Source organism: Melanostigma gelatinosum (assembly GCF_949748355.1).
Source record: "Melanostigma gelatinosum genome assembly, chromosome: 7".
Classification (NCBI taxonomy): domain Eukaryota; kingdom Metazoa; phylum Chordata; class Actinopteri; order Perciformes; family Zoarcidae; genus Melanostigma; species Melanostigma gelatinosum.
The window spans coordinates 15,599,620-15,613,966 of NC_136640.1; the positions used below are offsets into that span (position 1 = coordinate 15,599,620).

Genomic DNA, 14,347 nt, shown 5'->3' on the forward strand with positions numbered 1-14,347 from the left:
CACAGTTGGTGTCCTCTTAGAAATACGTTGTTATCACAGAAAACACAGCTGTTATGAATGTAGATTTTTTTTTCATAGCTTGAAAGGAAATTTATTTTAAACTCTTTTAATACTATTTATTACTCCTGATCAGAAGGCGAGCTGTATTTGTTTGCATGAATATCGCAGGGGTTTCCCCATGACATGGGTTTCCTTTGAAAGCCCGCGCACTATTTAACGGGAGGTTTTTTTTCATTCCGCGGATTAATCCACGTGTGTGAGAAGGCTCCGCTTGTCAGTCAGACTTTGAACAGTGCACTGGCGCTCATCACCGCTAATCTTCGGCCGCTGCTTGTCACCAACGACGCTGCTGCTGACAGTTATCACCGACCAGCTTTAGCAGTGGACGAACTGTTGCTGAGATAAAGCAGGAAACCGGAGGGCAACACCGTAGGGACCGAGCGGAGATTAAACCTGAACGCCACACTGTTTAACGCTGTTATTCGGGAGTTGCGATGGTCCAGTCAACAGATATTTTTCTAGCCTTGCTTCTTGTGGGCTGTACAGGTAAGACCATCTCACATGCAACACTCCAGATATACATGTGTATGTCTTGCTCTGGACATCGCCACCCTTTAGCAGTGGTCAGTCACGGCAGCAGGCATCCTCTCGCCTCCTGGTGTTCCTCCTCCTCCCTCCCTCCGCCGCCCGCAGGCACTCTGTACAGCAGATGCAGCGGTAACGGTACTGCGACTGCTGCTAATAAGCTTACTTGCGAGCAGGGTGATGTGCTATATTTTTAAAAGTAAAAACAGCTTGCTGCTAATGTGTTCGGGAACCATTTTCTCTGGAGACACGCACACACACGCACACACAGTGGGCTACATAACCCATATACTCTTCGCGTGACCAGCCTGTACGCTGCTGACTTAGCGGTATTGTGCATTCAATAAAACATCCAGAAAGGACACGCTGGTAAATTGTATTGGAATGAATGTGAGCATTATATGTGCCATTTGGGATTTGTTTTTAGCCTATTTATGACCGTGTTGGTGTCGGCCGTTTGTCTCCTGGCATGGGACGTGTTTGTTGTTGATGGGGGAGTGATGCTGGGCTCCTTGTATTTGCAGACACACACACGCACACACACCCACACATGCACCCACACACGCACACGCACACACACACGCACATTTATGCACACATGCTCAAGCAGCCTTCTGGGTTGAGTCACGTTCTCTCAGTTCAAGGTACATTGTGCAAAATGAAACACATGGCATGTCTGAAGTGGAGATGTGTGCAGGTGTGATGGCATGATGATAGGAGGGCTTATTGACAATGGATGCACGCTTGCATAAAGTACATGAAGGCTCTTTCAGGGACAATGTGGGTTTATTTCAGGCACACTGATGCATCGTGAGCACAACTTCTACTCTGAATCATCTGTTATGTAATCTGATGCCAGGATAAAGGCTTTGAAATGAGATCCTCTAACTTGTGTCTTTACGCAATTTGTAATTGAGGGAGTTTTGTGACGAATTGCATTTTTAATAGCTTTTGCACACCCATTTTTTTTGATTAAAATCAGTGATTTGACATGCGAGGCAATTACGGTTGGTGTAGTACTCTCAGCTACACTCGGGCTCAGGGTTTTCGTGGGATAGCCTTTTAATCCTTCATATACAATCCAATATGTGCAGAGGTATCCTTCGGCAAGGGAGGAAAACACACAGGAAGTGGAGCCCTCTCTGCATTGTAATGCTAATGAAATTTCTCTTGGGATCATTTTATGAATAAATGTCAATTTGCAAGACCCTCATGATGGGTTTCAGTCTCCTCCTAATTTAATTGAAGAATATTCTAATGTATTTGACACGTTATTTAGTTATGCATCTACCGCCGATTGCACTTAAACACTTACAATGATACGACTGCACATCATGAGAAAGCCTGTTAGTTTAATGGAGGCATTAGATGAGATCTAAAAATAATAAAGAATAAACTGAGAAACTTCAGCCTCTTAAAGTTCTCTGTTCTGTTTGAGGGAGAATACCTACAGTGTAATGGTGGCCCTGTTTGTCAATGCCTTTAAAAACATATCTTTGACATTTCTGTACTAACGTTTCTTGTCACTGATCTGCAACAACCTAATTTTAGTTGATATATATCAGCCCGGCCGACTTCTGTGTTTATCTGTATTGTCCAACGTAATAAGGAAAGGGAATGTGGGGTTTGGTTTTGATCCTATATGATAACATTTCCTTAAATCTACAATTGTGTACAATAGAAAGTGGGTGATGAAACATGTTGGATATGGATAGAACAGAGTGATTCTGACCTTTCAATAGACTGATCTCTTCTTCACATTAATCATGTGCCGTCACTGAAGCTAAAATACAAATGTCTGTTTTCTACTCCTTCATTAATTCTGCTATTGTCGGGTTTTGCGCTGCACAAATGTCAGAAGTAGTACTTTTGTAAATGTCAGTTTTGTCATTTTCTGCAAAACAAAGACAGATAGTAATCTAACTTGGATGAGGACACGGCAGAGTCTCCGTGTTTGTGACTGAGCTGAGATTTGGATGGGCTTAACCGTCTTTCTCTTCCCTTTCCTCTCTGCTGGCTGCCTGCTCAATGGGCCTGTTGAGCCTCTTGACACAATTATTAATTGATCCTCTTCAAACTGATAACTGGAAATGTGGAAGAATTTCAAGACTGCATTTCTGACATGAAATGAAATATAGCCTCCAGAATTCAAAGAGAGAGAGAGAGAGAAGCGAAGCGAAACTAGGCGAGATAAGAGAAGAGTTCCCAATGTCCTCAACCTGTGGGATATGATGAATGAATTGCAATCTTCATCATCTCACCATATGGCTCTCGCTTCAACAGCACGACGTGGCCCTCTAGTTTACTGATTGTTTCACTTAGCCTGTGTTACATCATCAGTCCGGCCATGCGGGAATGATGACGTACGCTGCTCTAATTACAAAGCAAGATGGAATCATGGCTGACTGCAGAACGACTTACGAAATACTCCAGACTTCTCCACATCTGACTTTGCTTCATGAGGATGGAAATCAACTTTGCCAAAAGCAATGGCTGCAATTCCAACTGCTCCAAACATGATGGAGTGATTACTTTGAAAAGGGTGTGCACATCGTGCACCGCCAGCAGTGTTTCCCATATTTAGAATTTATTTAGGAGGTCCAACTAAATAGATCCTCTCCCACCCCCCCCCCCCGCCCGCCACAATTTCTCTTGTTGATTTCTTCAATTCTTCTTTTGTCAACCTAAATGTTTTCCAATTCCAATTCTATAAAGTCGAGAAAAGAATCAAATGCTCACATTTGAGAAGCTGAAACCAAGTGAATGTTTGGGATTATCGATTAATAAATGACTCAAACGATAACATTTTCTGTCAAGCCTTTTAACACTACATGGGATCGTTGGCTCGGTGCTTCACTTTACCAGCAAAGCAAAACACAATCAAGCATTTGATTAAAGCCGTCATGGAGAGCGAGTGCATCTGTGAGGGAACCAGTGGTAATTGTTTATGAACCAAAGCAGCAGCAGTGACTGTCCCGTCACGTGCATTTGCAGTCGCTGCTAAATAACACGCCTTCGGATCGGAGCGTCAAGTAGTTCTCTGCAACATCGTGTTAAAGTCAGACAGACGTCTGAAGGGAGGTCCATTGGGGAAATCCAGCCAAAGCGAGTTAAGTGCAAGGCCTGATGTATCTTTTCCCCTCCATTGTGTGGGATTTAGCTTTTGTCTCATCAAATAACTGAACCTGCCAAAGAACACGGCGTGGACTCAGCGTTAGAGGATTGAACCAGAATATGTTTCCGAGTGGAACTGATGATGGAAGAACATAACTGCTGTCTTGGGAGACAATATCTTGGAAAAAACTGTCAGCCGTGAATGTTTTAGCTATTTTAGCTCGGCCTAGTTCAGGGGTCAGCAACCTTTACTGTCCAAAGAGCCATTTTGCTCTATTTTCCACCAAATAAAATGTGTCTGGAGCCGCAAAAGCTATTCGATATCACAGCTTATATACGTTTTATATTTAGTTATATTATACATACAAAAACTATAGTTTGTTGTATTTATGAAATAATAGAACAAGAATAAAGACAATTATTGACATTTTATTGCTATTTTAACTTTCATGAAGAGGAGAAAAGAAATACACTGGCATGTGTAGGCCTACATTGAGGTCACATAACTAAACAGAACTATGCAGGCCTTGAGTCCTCCCCATAGTTGTGGGAAATAACTTAGAAATAAATATAACATATAGCTGCAGAAGTGAATCAAACACGGAACAATTCAAGTCTATTTGGGTCCTCATGTTTGTGGAAAATAAATAAAATAACTTTGAAATAAATATAACATATAGCTGCAGAAGTGAATCAAACACAGAACAAGTCAAGTCTATTTGGGTCCTCTCCCCATGTTTGTGGAAAAAATATTAAATAAAAAGTAGCTTACTTTGAAATGAATATAACATATAGCTGCAGCCTAATATCTTAAAATGAGTGAAGATAAAAAAATAGGCAGTTTGTATTTAAGTAAGACTAAAGTCCATTTCAGTGCGAGGTCATCCTCTTCTTTCCTCAGACATGTACAGCCATCAACCGTCGTGCCTGAACATAAAAACACAACTACATCAGTTCAGGATCTAAAATAAATATTTTTCTCCAAGATAATAGCCAATTAAATGATAGTGTTCTCACCTGTTTAATGTGACTTTTGTTTCTGAACATCGCTGCAGAGTTTCTCTATGTCAGGGCTGTAAGATGTGACTTTGAGCTTCAAACAGGACTGCAGGCTGTCATCTGTGAGGCGGGAGCGATATTTAGCGCATCTCCAGCTTGATCTTTTTCAGCAAATGCTGTGTGTTTGGTCTGAAAGTGTCTTTCAACATTCGATTTTTTGTTGTTTGCAAATTTCTCGCCACATATTTAGCATACAGCTAGGCCAGCGTTGTTGGCAGTGAACGCAAATAAATACGCAGAATTAAATTCTCTATTTTCTATTTTCTTCCAGGAGTTTTCTTTTTTTGGATTTATCCATTGATAACCTTACAGAGTCTGCAATCACGACGAGCCACCTGCAGGGGACGGCGCTTGACGGCGATGTAATAGGATGTGACGCACATTTTAGTTGACTAAATATTAAAACGTTTTTTATTTTCCATGACACAGTATCACCTCAAACTCCAAGATATGAGATGTTCCCTTTGAAAGATTGTCCACTGACAAAAAACATTAAAATAAATTCAATTTTTTCTTTTTTTTGCACAAAGACTCAGGGAGCCGCAACAGAGGGGCCGACCCCTGGCCTAGTTCAACAAATTCACATGTGCACATAAAAATACCCATTCCCTCTAAATCAGACTGCAGACTGTAGTTTTAAAGCTCCCACATCTCTTGCACGTCATAGATGCTGTGTTTTTCAATCAGTGTTATCAAGGAGAAGCAAGAGGGAGAGACTGGTTTTGTTACGGTCAGGACTACTTGACTCTTCTATGATAGGGAGTGGATCAGACAGATCCAGGTCTGAGAGACTTGATTGCCTAGGGACTGTAAAAAGATGACATTACACATGCACGTGACCCCGTGAAGCACTGTGAGAGCAACATAAACACCCTTTGCTCACAGATGAGGCGCCGGCTGTGGGGCTTAGTGTTTGTTTTGGTGATTTTGTGAGGCCTGAGATATTAACTCGGTATAATTTAGAGTAGCCTAGCTTTGTTTTAGATTATGTTTCTATACTGTACGTGAGTGCTGAAGACCTGCTTCACATTGCTTTCTAGCTCAAGATTGCAATTCTACTTAACTTCATACCACGGTGTGACTGAAAACATGTTAACAATAAGATCTCAGAGCTATCAGGAAATTAGAGGAGCGCGTCTTTGTCATTCATCAACTTCAAAAGAGGCCAGCGCTGTGAACACAGGGTTGTAACCCTAGATTGGTGAACCTTTAGGCATTATGTGGCCTCTCTCCACTTTGAAGCGTTTACTCTGTGGGACAAAAGAAACCTGTGACAGGGTGTTGCAGACTTCGCCAACGTTTTTTTGTCAAGTGTCAATTGTTTGTTCAGACCACCGTCTCCTGTTGACAGTGATGGAGACAACTTTGAGCCATTTCAAGGTGGCCATTTTCTTTCCCATTCTCAGTTGATCAGATCTGACCGGTCACCTTCAGCTGTGTTAATCTCTATGCTACATACCTTGCGAATAAAGACTGATTTCCCATTTTCCTTCGGCTTGTAAGAGCTGAAAGCACCACCTGTCTCCCTCTCTGCCTCTCCATGTCTTATTTGTGAGAAAAACAGGACTCATGTGACCCAAAACAAAGGCAGCACAGCCTTGTTTCGTGGCCCCCGGAAGAGAAAATGAGCTCACGACGCAATTTGCTTGCGACGGCAACTCCTGAAAGCAAGCTTTACAGTCTGATTTTAAGGAAACGAGGGCATGTCTCATCTTACCGTAATAAGGCTACGTGCCGTTTGGCTCGGATTTAGCTGGCGACTGTCTTTTAAGGAGTGGCAGAGGAAGCAGAGGAAGTGTGTGTCTTCTTATGCATCCATGCATATCACGGTGCATTCATTATTGACAACACTAAAGGAGGCATCACCATGCACGGAGCAGGGGAGAAATTGCAGATTGCTGAGCCCCAAGGCATTCTTTTTATGCAGCCGCCATAGTGTGTCACCCTCTCCTCTAACGTCACACTCCTCTACCGTCTCCAGATGAGCAATAACAGCTGTAGTCTAATAGTCTTTATCCATTCAATGTGTAGGGTCCACTTTTAAAGGATGTCAGTGATCCTGCATAAGTATTCTAACTGTCACTCAAGTATATTTTAACCCACTTAACATCTTTTGGGAAGTTTTGCGGATTGCAGTGCATTCATTGTGAGTACTTTATATGAAATCATGCACAGATAACCCTCAGACTTTGCAATCAGTCTGCCAACTATTTATTCAAAGGCTCTTTATTCATAGAAATGGCCCGTACTTGTAAAAAAAGAAGGTATATATATAATAATCACCTTTTTTTTATAAACGTATAATAACTTACATCCATCGGGATCAGCTTAGTGTCTCATTATTCTGAAGCTGATCATGTTTTATGGGTTCATGTCACAGTGTTAGGATTTTTAGAGGACTAGGAGGAAAAGGGAAATTTAGAAAATGATAGCATTGGGGAAGGGAATTAACCTCATTTAAACATCCGCGCAGAGTAATCTAAAATGATGTAACCGATATGTCCAATGATAGAAAGAAACCAAGGCCACATGGCAACATGGCTCCTATTTCTAATTGTGAAGTAGAGCTGTGTCGCTCCTGTAAAGTGTGCAGATCATGATGAACTGTTTTCATAGTATGTTAAATAGGAAATATTTACAAATATTTACAAAGCTCTTTGTATTGATCTACTCGATCCTTATGCTGCCGTAAGCTGTCATACAGGGAACATTTGAGTTAATTTTTGATTTATTCCTATCGCTTTCTAACGTACTGTTCTCACAAATAGACATTCATAATAATCAGCTTTCATTTAAATTTGAACATTTGACCAGGTTGACACATTTGACACAGTGCAGTCTGAGAGCTGAACATCCCCTTTGACTTGCTGGACAGCACATATAGGCCTGTGGTTATTGACCCCAATGAATAATGAATGAGTAATGTTAAGGACGCTACACCATCTCTTACCAACATTTGCCATGCTGCTCACCTCGCTGCACTCTGCAGCGCGGGGAGAAATATTGCGGCCTTGTAAGAGAGATGGCATTGTGACATTCATATTTTTTCCCATTTTGGCAGACTGAGGTATAGAGAACCGTTAACTGGAATGCATTTAGCCAAGCACTTCCTCTAATACACATGGAGCCACGACAACCTTTTATCCCAACGGTAGCGTCACCAGGACGTCACACACTTGGAGATTCAGAAGATCCACCACAGACCCTTTTCACAGACAGACCAGGAAGGAAGGGATTTTGAGAAGCTAAAGGTAATTTCAAGGTGTTTTCACTGAACATTAACGGGCAATATCATGGAGAGTTGAACGTAGCACTAAGCAGAATTCTTGAACCTAAGAGAGAAGAGGTGTAGCCAGGAGACTGTAGGGGATTAGAGTCCGTCTCTGGGTCAGAGGTCACTGGAGTACCATAGTTAAGTGCTCAGTGGTTGATTCGATTTGTTCTCAAATACTGACGGCTGTTTGGATATTGTTTGGCCCCGTTACTGGGGTGTTTTCTGACTACTGTGTAATTGAACTGTTAGGTACCTCTTGAGGACTTATTGAAAGATATATTGAGGGGTCATGAGGATTTGCTGTTCCATTCCCTGAAAAGACTTACGGCAGTGATTCCTGTGCTATATAGGGCGAAGGGGGCGACTGTTGCAAGTCATTCATTCCCTGTTAGCTGGAGCGCTATTAGCATCCTTGGCATCAACTCAACCACACTCCCTTTTGCAGGTGGAACACTTGGGATGAAGCACCTTGCATGTCTGTGTGCAGCTGTCTACAGGCAAGCAGAAGGGCTAGCATTAAGAAGGATTCCAGTGCATGTATTGCTGGGAGGTACGACCGAAAATATGGATCACGGTATTTTTTCTGAGATTCTGAGGGTTTCATGGTATATTGCTGTATTTTTTGCATTTCAGCGGTTTTATACAGGTTAATGATATCTTATTCTATTATCAGGAGAACATATATTAAAAAATATATATATATTTTGTAGTGCTGGGCAACGATTAAAATATTTAATCGCGATTAATCGCATGGATTTTTGCGATTATTCGTGATTATGGACTTCATTCTCTTCATTACACAACTCTATCATTACATAGCAAACAGTTGTTTGCTGCTATATGAGTCGTATATTGCTCCTTTAAACTTACAGGCAACATATTATTACAATTCATTAAAATCGGTTCTTTGGATTTCAAAATGTACAGGCAGCGTTGTTGCTACTGCCTCTAATTATTGACCACTGGACTCTTAATGAGGCAGCGTGCTACGGTAAGTGAGAAGGTACAAGGGGGACGAAGGAGGCCTGTAAGGTTATTGATTCAAACACACAATGTGAATAGATAAAGGTTGTATTTGAAGCTTGGTGTTCCACTTGGTCAACTTAAACTTTGTTTGTAATGCAGTGCCATCTTTTGAAGTGAACTTTTCTTTGTGTACACTGTATGTTTGGCATCTTGTCTGTTTTGTCATGTCTCTCATGCTCCTCCCTGAAGGATCTCCTCTCAGTAGGAGTCTTTGACTTCCACATGCCTAAAAGCCGTCGTGCTCTCTTTGCCAGCAGAAGCCGGATGTGTCACGATGAACCCCGTTGTTCATCTTTTCCATGGATGTCACGGAGTGCAAAGGCAGATGACAGGCCCCTCTAAAGCAATTTAAATTATCTTACAGCACTAGTCATAGTAACCAGGCCAGTGTAGAGGAACAGGGCATCTATGCGCCCTTGAAATGTTGCAAAATGATACCACAACATTTAGAAAAATCAATCTAAAGACGATCACGATCAATGTTTCGTTACTGTCTGTGTTACTTATATTCACTCATCATTCTGAAGCTTGAAGCAGTTTAAGTAGATTCACGTCCATGGTTTTGCTCCAAACACTCACAGTGTTACCTGGACTCTGCGGCCCGCCATAGTCAAATTTATCTCGCCACAGTTCATACCATCCACCATTCATATCTATACAACCTGTGTTGATGAAACTGTTTGCTAGGGCACAGTGGTGTTGGAGGCATCCAACAGGGAGGTTCTAGATTGCAACCAATTGAAGATTATCCTGTGTGCCCAGCATGTAGTAGAACAACGATGAGCGGCGGGAAAACGCAAATTGCCCATCTAGAGCCTGAGTTTGGTTTTTCTGATATCGGCTACAGGAGAAACATGGCGGCCGGCTCGGTGAAGACGTCCCGCTCCGCTTGTAGATACAAACCTCTCATTCTTAGGTTTACAAAAACACAATGATTCTTATTTTCAGGGGAGAGTCTCACGAAATCCTGTGGGAAACCGCAATGCAGCAAGCTAGTGTTTTATAATTTAGCCACCCAAAACCTGCCTTTGATGTAGCTCACACTATACTCCCTACAGCTTATTTTGGGTATCTAGTCATTCTCAAGAAAAAAACATTTTGAAGCATGGGGAGATTTTGTGAAAAACGAAATACACATTTTGCAAAACACTATTTTGTGGACTATTATTGGAAACATTGTGAATTTGGATAAAGAAACCAGTAACTGTGCTGTATGCTGTTAGCAAACAGTAATCATTGGCTGTAATCTTAATGCATACAGGGGATTTGTGCATCTACTGGAGGTTCCTCCACAACAGCCATTAGTGGGGGGGGGGGTATGCCTGTGAAGGGCTGTTCTCTGCCTTATGACGGCATGTGGCTGCTTCTCTGCCTCACTGGCCACAGAAACACACAGCTGAAACACATTTTGACTGAACAGGGTCAGGGCGCCGTTTCACCCCTGGATGTACGCCTCCATGCTGGAGCATAAAGGATGTTTGACATCAGCTGTGGCATTCACATCATTCGTCGGCCTTATTGCACCACATTGGAAAATGTTTTCACACGGGGTTTTCTGGTTTGTTGATATCATAGGGTGTCAGATAAATAAGCATCCACCTATGTAGTGGTGCAACGGATCATAAAGCTCACGGTTGGGATCGTGTCACGGATCGGATCAGCACATAAGAAAAAAGGGAGCAAATACAACTTTCAGAGGTCCCTGATCATGTTTTTTTGCCATCGATAGTAATTGCCAATCATTGATGATCCATATTGGCAGATACAGATCTCTCTGCTGTGCGATTACAGCAGCTGGTCTGAAGTCAGTGTGAACAATTTTAAATGTTATCCTTTTACTTTGTTAAAGTAATTTATAACACTTTTCTTCATAAAGAGACACAATTCAAGTGATAAGATAAGAACATAAGGGATTGTATTTTTATTGATTAAAACAAATCTTGTTTTACTAATGTATTGGAAGCTTCTTAGAGCTCGTGCAAACAGGTCATAATTCCCTCTCTAATATAAATTTTGATATATTACATGTGAACGTGCCACAACGTTATATATTACCTTCGCCCAACACTAAAATACAACCTGAATGCATCAGAATGTAACCAAACGGAACCTTTGTTTGTTGGCCGATGCCGCCATCATTAGTTGTCCTTGTGTCAGTTTGAACTCAGATTGGTTGTTTACAGTGTAACATTATCAGAGATCGCCGACTGGAAAAGCTTAAATGCCGATCGCAATTGTACTGAATATTGACGGATAAAGATTGTCAGTAAAACAATGTTAAACTGTGTATTGATCCGTGGTTCACATGTATCTTTGCTCTACAATTTCTTATATCTTTGGTTATCTGAATACATGTCTCTACATTCATGGGAATGTATTTTTTCTTTCTGTTACTGTCTGTATAAGTGTTACCTCCTTCTGTTTTGTTAAAATATTGTATTCCTATTGATTTTGTACACACTGTCAGTCAGTTATTGACGAGGGAAACCACTGGCTGGAATAAATGCTGTGATTGGCTACATGTAAAGTAAATGTTCTGTATGTTCCGGATCTATGTAGACCGAACAAGTCATTGGATCACGAGATTTGAATGACTGTGTGGGTATTGATTAGTACTCACAAACAAGGGCATAAGACGGCTCATTTAACATAGATCTGGTTTTGGCCTGCAGTTCCACAGTTTCTGTCAAAATCGTGGCATCGTGATGTGTTGTTGTAAGACATGCAGCCCTGTTTTCAAGCTCCTTTTCTCATAGAACCTAATTAGAAAAATCAGCTGGGAGGAATGCAGCGCTTGAGCTCTGTTTTGCCTGAGGTTGTGGATATTTATTCATTGGTGGGGGACATGTTTCTCCACAGTGCTAGCATGCTGTGGGCTGAGGCAACTGTGGTTAAATGTGCTTGCGTCTCAAGGCGATCTTGTTTAGATTACCAGAGGAGAGTTGCAACCCTAAACAAGTGGCACGAGCATCATGATGAAACGCATGCTGTGTTTACTTCCACCGAATAATTGGGCGAAGGTCTTTTCAAGTGAATCTGTTTACGTGTGTGAACAGACTGTGAGTCTCTGTTGTCGTCAGTAGACACAGTCAGAGTGGGAAGCATGCTCGCTGTTAGAGTTGTGGTACTAGTTGGACATGAAACCAGAGGAATCATTTTGTTTTCACGGAATCTTCTGAGATGTCACATGAGACCTTGTGCTGTCTCCTAAAGAAGACCCCACACTTACATGTAGTGGCGTGTGATGGCTTGAGTGAACATGGGTAGTTTTGAAACATCTTTCATACTTGCAGTTTTGTTAATAGATCAGAAAAATGTTCAGTCTGTCATGTGAAGGTTAAACTGTTGTGTCAGGGTTTTTCATGCAGACTGAGTCCTGATTTCCCTGTGACATTTTAGCTCTCGGTTTTTGGCAAAAGTTCCTGTGTCCCTCAGAGACATAATGAATCCAAGTGTCTAAACGGCATGATACAATCTAGATGAAGAACCAGAATTGAGCAGCAACACATTTAGTCTGTGGTTAATACATTTTTTACTACATTCCTATGTGGAGTCTGTGTTATGTACACGATACCGTACTTTACGATACTTTTCAGTATCAACTTTTTGTCAATTTCTGATGATACATGTATGTAAATGAAAACTTCCACTTAATGCATTCCCCCAATGAGTTAATTCTCCCAGTTTAAATACAGTATGACTTGAATTTCATTAACAAGTCATTTCATTAGCGAGATCGAAATCAACTTTCTGTGATGAATTGAATTTTTTTCTGGCAGAGTCTCCCAGGTGTCTCTGCTCCAGACAAATGTATTCCAGGAGTGCAGCTCTCAGGATTTGTAACAGAACATCCAATGAGCAGCAGCTAAAATGTGCAGTGTGTGCTGCATCGGCTTCAATGAATTTCAAGGGAGCTAAATCTGTTGTCGGCTAATTAGCTGTCTTGACTGGTTGTTATCATCTGGAGGTCAAACCAATGAGGTCCAACAACACTCACCAACAACAAATAATGGCACATGCAATGATCTGGTGCAATATTATAAGCGCATCAGCAGCGTATACCTCACTCCAAGTACAACCAAATGTTCTGCTGTCAAGGTATAACACCTGAAAACCCATTTAAGACAGATATGACCCTCAAATCCATGCATATCCGCTGGTAATGAAATTAGTCCAAGCCACTTAGCTGAGACTATCGCATATTGAGCGTCCTATTACACGTATAACGGAGCAGGCATAAAGTCTGAAGAAATGCATTACCTCACTCTAATTAATCACAACCATGTTTTTAAGTGCCTAGATTGATGGCGATAGTCTTCCTTCTCTGTATATGTCTCCGGAGATTCTAGCCCTGAGGAATAGAGTTCTCTCTGGAGGTTATCCTTGTCCCAGTGTCTATTTTTACAGTCCAGTCTCTGATTGGCCAACAAGGTGTGTGTGTGTGTGTACATATAAGCTCATGTTGTGTTGTAAGGTGCCTCTGTGCCATCTGTCGCCCCTCAGAGGAGCCGTTGTGAAGACAGACCACGCCTAGCCGGTCTGCCTCAGAGAATGCAAAACACAACCTTGGGCTTCCCCTTGCTCTGTTGTACTGACGGCTATATCAGGATCATGAGAGGAATACAGGAACCACAGCCCCCCATCGGTGCTTTAAAATCAAATAAAATCTTCTGTGGTATATGATAAAGTACATTTAATCTCTTGAGTGTGCATTGAATATGCATCGGATGCCCCTGATATTACATGCTAACAGTAAACATGAACAGATTTGCTTAGCAGGTGTAATAACAGGTGTTGTTCGTGAGTCATTGCTTGTGTAGTCAGAGTATGAATGTGTTGTCCCACCAAATGTGCAGAATGATTCACATTTGTGTGACAGACTTGGCTGACTGAAAAAAACAACACACTGAACAGCAAAGTTCTTCAGATTCACCGACCATTTCTTCCCTTAACTGCCCTCTTGCCCAATCCTCCTCAAGTGCAGCACATCGGATGTTTAAACCAAGCGGCAACGTCCGAGGCTGGACAATTTTATTTACAGTGTAATGTGAAATTTATACGATATTCCCTTTACCTAAATCCTGGAATACAGGTTTGCGGCATTTTTCTATACACCTATCTGACAGAACAGAGGACTCTGGCAAGTAAAAAGGAGGAGGTGTGTCCCTTTTGGTGAATAAAGTTTACGCTAATGCTCAAATTGAAGGAGCTGATGGGATTGCATTTCACTGGGGTTGTAACGTTAACCTAGCACGATTTCATGTGACAAATAGAGTGATTGATTGAATG

At 41.6% G+C, this 14,347-nt stretch overlaps 1 protein-coding gene across 4 annotated transcripts in view; it reads left to right on the forward strand.

The window, feature by feature from the left end:
• Nucleotides 1–355: 355 nt before the first annotated feature.
• Nucleotides 356–14,347, forward strand: part of ncam1b (neural cell adhesion molecule 1b) — a 65,867-nt gene continuing 51,875 nt past the window's right edge. For all 4 annotated transcript variants that reach the window (XM_079272212.1, XM_079272213.1, XM_079272214.1 and 1 more), the window contains exon 1: nucleotides 356–546. In XM_079272212.1, coding sequence (XP_079128338.1) covers nucleotides 495–546 — 52 coding nt within the window. In that variant the 5' untranslated portion in view covers nucleotides 356–494. The remainder of the gene's footprint in view (nucleotides 547–14,347) is intronic.